Raw genomic sequence first — 8959 nt, 5'->3', positions numbered from 1 at the left:
TATGAAACGGGGGTGATGGAACAACACAGCACTTTTAAATTTCAATAATCAGAATACCGAAATTGTTTCCGTTGTTTTAAAAGGTTTATGTCAGTCTGCCTTTAACGCAGCGATACGTTTCCCGACCGCCCTGCACCTTAGGGGGTTAAAAAAAAAATCAAATAAAAAACGACACGCACATTGCGCAAAACTCTGAAACAGGAGAAGCGGGACATAAAACGGAGCGACGAACTAGATGTGAATTATGGCATAAAAACAGAGAATCCGACGCTGAACAGTGAAAAATCAACACATGATGTGAAACATGATGATTAGGCAGCGCAGCAGGTGATGAGTGAAGATTAATGATGGTCAATAAACGATAAAATAAATCTAGCAACAGGAAAGAAACTAAAGTTGACATAGCAATAAACCAAGAGAGGATAATACTAATCAAAGGAAACTAAATGACACTCCATGACACTTTCAATTTGACTCATTAGGATTTGATTAAGAACCAGATTTGTTCTTTGTAATTTCTGTCCAGTAAAACTATTAATCTATAATCAATAGACAGGTCTATATAAAGATATAATCCATGTTTCTGTCTCATATTTCTATGGCATTAAAAGGAACTTTAGTTTTTCCATTGAAAGCTCTGGTTTGCACAGTAAATGCCATGTGGGTGAAATTTTATGGATGATACTCTGATATCCCATTCTCCTGAAGGCAGCACAGAGCTGCACCACCAGAAACCGACAGAAACACTGAAGAGAAGAAGAGTTATGATTAATGTAGTTACGGTTCTATCCATGTTTTCATGTTGCAGAGCTCAGTCGGTTTGCAAATAGATCAAAGTTTAAACTGGCATGTTGAACATCTTTTATCTGATCATTTTGTGGAATATTCAACAACTAGAAAATGGCACAAAATAAGAATATTTTTTCCACTCTGATTGGCTGCTGTTAGGCCTACCAATTTTAACTTGAATGTTCATTGCATTTTTCGTAGACGCCTGTGAAAATAATTTCTATTCCCATGGCTTTTTTGTTCTCTGGGAAATTATTTTTGATTATAAGTATAGAAACAAGCATAAAAATCAAAACATCTACAATAGTGATAGTAATATTAATAATAAAATAATAGTCAGTGCAAAGTAGCCTACAAATTCTTTGGCGGAGGGCGTTGAGGGACCTGGATAAAGGCTAGGGGGGCGTTGGCCCTAAAAAGGTTGAGAAACACTGCACTAATACAAAGTTATGTACAACTTGTGTTCGTGAAAAGGCTGCAGATACGCAACAATCCACCGTTATTTGCTTGTATTGCTAATAGTTCTTACACCACAGATGGCAAACTCCTCGGTTTTCCAACAACTGGAAATAGGCAGGCTTAGTTCTGGATAGATTCTCAGATCCCCAAATTTTATTTAAAACAAACAAAATATAAATTCCACAATTATTCTATTTTTGCTAAAATAATGTAACAATTTGATTTAAATCTTAGAATTATTGTATAAAACGTTTTTTCGTGAGTTTGATTTAGTAACAGAGCTGATGTTAGATCAGTTGGACGATCTGCTCCGTTTCTACAGTCAGATAAATTCAATTCAGCAGCAATTCACAACATATGTAAAAAAAAAAAACCCAACCAACCAAACAAACAAAACAATTCAATCCAATTATACATCCAGTTCATCTTAATTATCAAACCATGCAGTTAAGTTCAATTTATTTATACATTTTTTAAAAACAATTTCTGTCTAAGGAAATAATCTGTCATAAATGAGGTTGAGGTGGTGGTGGTGAGGAGAGACGCTGACTCCCAGGTTAAGATGAAAATGGTGATATTTAATGACGGAAGCTCAGCAGTCCAATACAGGCGGCACGGCAGAAAGTAAGCACGCAGCTAATTACCGGTAGCACTGATACACTGAAGACTGAAAACCAGAGCTGACGCCGACACAGGACTTAACCCGTTCTACTGCGACGGCTAACTGACTGACGCTGACAAAGACGTACGTAAGACAGACGTGCAAACGACGGACCCGACAAGAGACAAAGACAACAGGTGGGACTAAATACACTGGGAGGGTAATCAAGGAATGAGACACACCTGGGATCAATCAACGGGGAAGGCGCAGAAACAACAGAGACTCACAGGACAGAAACTGAACACAGAAAAACCTTAATATAAATACACAAAAACAGGGATCATGACATAATCAGTAGATTTTGCAAGCTGGCTGCAAAAATGACAAGCAGAATCACAAAGTTTATTTCTAGACAACTGATGTTTGTGGAAACCTTCTTTCAGCCAGCTGATTGGCCAAGCCAAACTTCGTGTTAGGGACAGACAGCGCTGCATTGCTTAAGGCCCCTCACAGAGAAAGCTGTAGTCACGCTGACCTTTCAGTAAAATGGCTGTAGACCCGGAGAAGGGAAATGAAACTCCTCAGAAACATAAACACAGCACAGTTAGGATAGATGGGATTCCATTCTTGAATTTCATTGTTAACTTCTCCCAAACCAATGTTTCAAAAAAATAAAAAGCAGAATAACCAATCTCCAGGAGGTGTTCCAGGTATTAGTTTTGCCTTGAACAAAATTTGTAATGGATAATAAAATAATTGGACCTAAGGTATATCCCCAAAATAATGTCTCATGAGATCAAGTGGGAGTTCTGCTTTTTTCATAGTCATCCATTGTTCCTGATTATTTCCGCCCCTTTTTACTTTTTAGCATCACAGTGAAATCCTCATGAATCAGAACAATAATCAAAATATCTCTCACTGTGAAATGGATGATCACCTATTAAAGAAAATCATGTGTGAACCATCTCTATGAAGTCTGGTAAATTCAGTTCATCCAGTCTTCCTCCATCACAGGTGTATGTGGTTCCCACCCCAGGGCACTCAGGACAAGACATCAGCGTCCAGGTGGAGGGAACATCTGTTGGAACTGTCCTTGTTGCAGGAGACTTGTTTGAGTGCTGGTCCGATGACAACAGCTGGAAGGATCTGAGTCTGAACAGTGCAGTGCAGGAAGTCAATCGACAGAAGGCTCTGAATACTGCTGATGTCATTATACCTGGACATGGACTTCCTTTCAGAGTTCTCAAAACTTGATTACTTCGAAATGATATGCTGATATCGCTTGGCTTATTTACAACTTATCTAGGAGTCTTGTGTATTATTATCCCACTGCCTGAGCTTTATTGAGTTAATTCAGTCAAAGTTTACACTGAGTAATCCTACTGAATAGCACATGTTCACACATGAGGAACACACACAAGTGTTCATAAACACTTTATGTTTGTGACTGTTTAAAGTATGCGATTTTCAAAGTTTGATGTTTTGAATTCCTTCTTTGAAAAATTCTTCATATGTGCTGCCTGAAAATAAACATTATTTCCATCAACCTTTTGAAGAATTGCTGCAATTCTGTGAACTTTGACAGTTGATAAACATGACATGGTAAGCTATAGGCCTGAATGAATGGCAAAATGATCCGGGATTCATTGATTAAAATGTCAATGTCATGCTTCCAAAAATTCTTAATTGATGCACCACTGTGTTTCTTTGTGGCTAAATAAAATTAGAGTTTTAATTCTGAAGTCAGAGATCTTATCAGGACTCGTCAATCATTTTCCATTGAGGCTTAAAACCTAACATGAAAGCATAATCAGGGAACTCGTGCCTAGGCTGCTGTTGATCCAGTGCCAAAGAGCATTTAGCTTAATATAAAACATTTAGAAACCAACTTTAAAAATGACTCTTAGAAAGCCAAAAGTGCCAACAGTTATTACATATAATGTAATATGTATGCATGGTCATGTCCTGCAGCTTTTAAATCTGTGGGTCATCAGCAGGGTCCTGCTGATGATGATCAAAATTATAAGAAACAAAGTCTTGAGATATATCAGTCTATGTGTTATTATGACTGCATATTATATACAAGTTTCACTTTCTGAGATGACTGACAACAAAAAATGCGCTTTTATGCAACATTCTATATATTTTTAGATGTACTAGTATATATTTTATTGTTATCCGTATGACCTAAGTACCCAAATAGTCATAATTTCTGGGTTTTAATACATAGTTATGTTACTATATTAGATGTTAATAAATAAATTTTAAAACATTAAATCAAATGTGAAATTTGAAATATTTTTTTCTTATTTCTTTGTTTATATTTTGTGCTGTTTTCTTTTAATGTAAACTACCAAAGAATTCACAAATCAGTCACCTTCATCAAAGTGAACGAACCTCTGAAGTGAGCAGGACAACAAATATTCCCACCACTATGATTGGTGGAGCTGAAGGTTCAGCTTCTTCTGGCCAGTAACTCTCTGCTCTTTCATCTAACTCAGAATGTTACTTCATATTCCTTCTTTAATATACTACATTTAGTCTCAGATATAGTGTAACCATATTCTGAATTCAAATGAAGTACTGATGAAGTGATAGAATATTTCTTTATGTATGTGTTAGCATGTCTGTCACTGCACCAAGTTGTGGGTGTGTCTGGATCAATGTGTCCTAATGCCGTCAGAGACGTATTACCAGTGGAAAATCATGACTTAAGTGTCAATAAACAGCTTGGCTCACCCTTGAAACACATGACTGTGTTACATAAACTGATAGGTGTCAAATGGAAAGAACTGAATCAGAGGTGGAGCTCTATCTAAACCCTCCGCACAACATTGTTTGTTTATGAAGGCCATGCTTTACTGGGTTAAAAGGAGAATATTTCTAGAACCTTCCTTCATGAATATATATCAGTATGTTTCTGCATAAAAGCTTTAAAACAAGTTTGTGCGATTTACAAAATCTCACATTTAATTACCTATCAGCTGCTGGTGTAGTGAGTTGTAATGAGCTGCTATACATGTGGTATGTTTTATTATAGATGCTGGTCAACTATACATATAGATACTCTGTATACATGTAGATATCCTTGATGGCCAAAACTGATGGACATGGGAGTTGGCTCTTAACAAAGCACCAATGTTCAAAGTATGACAAACTGAACCAAAATTTCTTTGGGTGGAAACAAGCTACAGGTGCTTGCTGACAAGCACCCTTCCCCTAAGCCTGGGTCCACACGCTGCTCCAGTCTGCCTGATCTGGGGAAAGATTCGCCGTTTCTTGTGATCAGCCATTTCGCCAAACTGCTCTTAGTCTGACCTCTACCCTGAAACTGCCATGCCACACTCCACCAGGAGCTAACGCTCCAGAAAACAATCCCTCACCACATTAAGATGGCCAACATAACTACCTGAAAGAAAATAAAACAAAGTAGCTTTCTAATGCACCACTGCCATGCTTTCTATGTTCCACTGCATTGCTTTGGGTCAGACAGTCAATGTTCTGTGTTACATAATGTACATGACCTGAGAAGGTCATCATTACATACTCAGCATACCAAGGGTTGTAAAACATTTCTGACATTTTAATTTGGGTACTAACTGCCCAAAACATGACATCACCAGTGGACCAGTGATCTGGAGGGGATTCTGGTTTTCATTCCCTAAACTAGATAAAATGATAACCACCAATATTAAAAACCAAGCTTCAGTGGAAAATGTGATGAAGGTGCAGTGTTTCTACATCACAATAAAAATGGCAGCATACCTCAGTGAAAGCTTCTGATGTAGGCGCTATTTTTTTTATCTATTAAGGGATTACAATGTTGTACAATGTGTGGATAAAGTCCATCAATTGATAAGATAAATAAACACCGTCATCGGCACTTATAGGATAGGACAGGGTTGGTCTTTATCAGTTTTCTATCATTCTGATGACAGATAGTGGCATGTAGCTCTGACTCAGCCATTCTGAGATCACCACTGACCACAGCACAAACCGCATAACTAAAAATATTAAACATCAAAACCTGTCAAAATTATTGGACATCCATAACTCACAATAACCACCACCAAGGAATGAAGCATTGATATTCAAAGTGTATTATTAATTAACAGCTTCTAAAACATGGACAGCTTGCAGTGTTTTATTTATTTATTTTATTCTATGTGACTCTAAGAAGCTGAATTATTGTACCTAATATGCCATATTTTTAATGGAAACTTATTTCCACCCACACAATCAGACAAATTACAGATTAGGTCATAATTCAGATGATAATTAACTTGTATTTCCTTATCACCTGTTGCTCCACCTTTAACTGCTCCACCCTTAGTAACATATTTAAGCATCTATTCAGTTTCCTCCAGTTGCATCTGATCACTGACTGATCACTGAAGCGGTTTGGAATTTAATTAAGTATTTGATCAACCGGATCAACTGATTTCTTTTGCTTAAGGACAAATTCTCCATCCATCAGGCAAAATGTGCACAGGGGCATGCTCCAAGTTTATTGCCATCCCTCTCTATGTCTTGGCTCTGGTGTCGGTCATCTGCAACATCATGCTCTTCTTCCCTGACTTTAGTACTGAGTATGCAAGTGCAGACAGCAAAAGTGAGCCAAAGCTCACAGATGAAGTGAAATATATGGGAGGCCTTATTGGAGGAGGAATCATGGTGAGTACATTACCTGCTGTGTTATGGATGGAATGTTTGTTTTTAAGATTTGAGCCAAGGAATGACGGGCAGAGCAGTGTGGTTTACCTTCATAACATACAAAATGCTTCTTTAGTCAGGTAGGCCTACAGGAATCAGGCTTTGATGCTTTGATACAAGCCAAATAAGGAGAACTTGATTATCGGGAACGTTCCCGCCTCATTCTCTTTTTGACTTGCTCGGCTTACAGTCTCTTGAGACCACGTCACAGATTTCTTTTCAAATAATTGATTGTTTTATTGTTAACAAAGGGATTTAAAGATTTTACTGTCTTTTTTACTGATTGTTTTTTTTGGCTTGAGAGGATTATCAAGCAAAATCCAGCTAGTCAAAAAACTGGCAGTAATCTAATTGAGAGCAATAAAACTACTTTATGGTGTAATTTAAAGACACACAGTAACTGCTGGTAACAGTACTCCTTTGATAAAAGACAGATTTGCAGAGCTGCACTAACAAAAATATCTTCAAACTGAAAATGAATGCTTAACATTTTAACTTTTGTCCAGGTTCCCTTCAGTTTTCTGTAGTTATTTCTCTATTTTTTTCATTACAATGTGAATTTTTCACAGTTCAGTGTTTGGACAGGTAAACATCACATAACTCTGATGTTTCTCCCCCTGTGCTGTCTTGTCTTTTTTCATCTCAAAGGTCCTTATTCCTGCCATTCACATTCATCTGACAAGTGCACAGAACTGCTGCGCCAACCGCTGTGGGGTGAGTCGCACCTTTGGCACTAATTAATTATGTCTGACAGTCACTCAGTTGATCAGCAGTGATAAGGGCCAGGCTGCATGATTGGAAAGCAGGAAGCGTTGACCTAAGATTAACTATTAATACCATAAATCTGTTATATAAGCAAGTCCAGGTTGATGCTTGTTAAGGAGTGGTCTGAGTCACATGGTTTAACTTTTTAATTCAGGGCAAAAATTTGATGCTTGGGTCATCAGGATCTGATGGTTCAATCTGCGAATGAACTATTAAATGTTAAATAGTTTTAACTTCCTTTAGTCAGACCTCCGATATCAAAGAGCTTAACTCTTCTGAACCTACCAGTTGAGGTCGATCAGCCCAAAAGGGATGGCGCCAGCATCTTTTACTCTTTACCATCAAAATGTTGCCCATAAGTCATTTTGTCAAATGAAATTTAAAAGCCATGTTAAAAATGTTTGTTGTGATTGGAGCATGAAAAGTTAATCAAAGGATTTGTATTGCAATACAATTATGCATATTGTTTTTGTACTAACTGGTAAAAATGCTAAAGTTTAGATATCTGGTTCAGTAAAATAAGTTAACCATTTTTAACCAGAACCTCAAAATATCCAGGATGAAGAAGAAATTAGCTGCCAAAGAAATTTATCTGGTGTCCTTTTATAAGCATCACGTCTTCAGGATACTTGTTATAACAAACAAATGCAGTTCAAAGATGATTCATTGCCACAAATTATTGTGGCACTGAATGGATTAGCAATTACAACCTGTACTGGAACTGGTCCAATCCAGAGAAGTAGCCTAATACCTGAGGGGAAGCCTTTCAGCAGTTTCAAACACACAGGCTGTATTAAGCTAGGCAACCAGTGGAGTGGATTTATCTGTTAATTTGACTTCATTAAGATGAAATAAATGCTTGGATGACTCCTAGTGTGGAGTTTTAAATGACTGACTCATTTCAATCCCAGCTGGCTGCTCCTGTACTCATCTGGGCTTCTGTGGGTTCCATCAGTCCAAAGCTACGCTAACGTCTGAATGACTACATTGTCATAATTTGTACTGACAGCAGATCTAGAATGAACACTTTACTGTTAGGACTGATCTTTGTGCTGTGTGCCATGCCTTTAGTTTTATGACTGTAGAGTCATAATCTAAGCTTGCCTTGTGTTCTGTGTGTAGATGTTCCTGTCCATTGGGTTTGCTGCGATTGGTGTGGTGGGAGCCATTTACAGTTTGGCCGTTGCAGCTGTGGGTCTTCAAAATGGGCCAGTTTGTCAATATATGCCACAAAATGGCACTAATATATGGGGAAGACCTTTTATGGACAGGTATGTAGTTTTACCTGAAACTACTGTGAGAGGAGGGTTCATTTAATAATTATATTTCAAATATTTGCTATTTTCCTCTTTTGTCATAATGCAACCCTGTTTTCTTCCTTTTAGTGATGGAAATTATCTGGGTAACAAGGACAGTTGGAAAACTTGTTTGGTACCAGACAATGTGGTTGAATTCAACTTGGGGTTGTTCTCCACCCTGCTGGTGGCCGCCGCCCTGGAGGTCATCCTCTGTGCCTTCCAGATGATCAATGGACTGTTTGGCTGTATCTGTGGAACCTGCTCTGATAAGGATGAGGATGTAAGTCCATAAAGTCCAGTTTCGTGTGTATGTGTGTGTGTGTGTGTGTGTGTG

The 8959-nt window shown here is 37.9% G+C and overlaps 2 protein-coding genes across 2 annotated transcripts in view; both read left to right on the top strand.

The window, feature by feature from the left end:
* mblac1 (metallo-beta-lactamase domain containing 1) overlaps positions 1-3591 on the top strand; it is an 8543-nt gene extending 4952 nt beyond the window's left edge. Inside the window, exon 2 of the mRNA XM_015046666.1 lies at positions 2864-3591. Within this exon, the coding sequence (XP_014902152.1) occupies positions 2864-3103 (240 nt within the window). The 3' untranslated portion in view covers positions 3104-3591. The remainder of the gene's footprint in view (positions 1-2863) is intronic.
* A 2365-nt stretch (positions 3592-5956) lies between these two features.
* tm4sf21b (transmembrane 4 L six family member 21b) overlaps positions 5957-8959 on the top strand; it is a 7581-nt gene continuing 4578 nt past the window's right edge. The window contains exons 1-4 of the mRNA XM_015046677.1: positions 5957-6523; positions 7211-7276; positions 8450-8598; positions 8713-8905. Of these exons, the coding sequence (XP_014902163.1) occupies positions 6332-6523; positions 7211-7276; positions 8450-8598; positions 8713-8905 (600 nt within the window). The 5' untranslated portion in view covers positions 5957-6331. The remainder of the gene's footprint in view (positions 6524-7210; positions 7277-8449; positions 8599-8712; positions 8906-8959) is intronic.

This window comes from Poecilia latipinna, unplaced genomic scaffold, assembly GCF_001443285.1.
Source record: "Poecilia latipinna isolate Pla-1442-1.1 unplaced genomic scaffold, P_latipinna-1.0 Scaffold40, whole genome shotgun sequence".
NCBI classification, from domain to species: Eukaryota; Metazoa; Chordata; class Actinopteri; order Cyprinodontiformes; family Poeciliidae; genus Poecilia; species Poecilia latipinna.
This window is presented reverse-complemented; position numbering and strand designations above follow the sequence as displayed.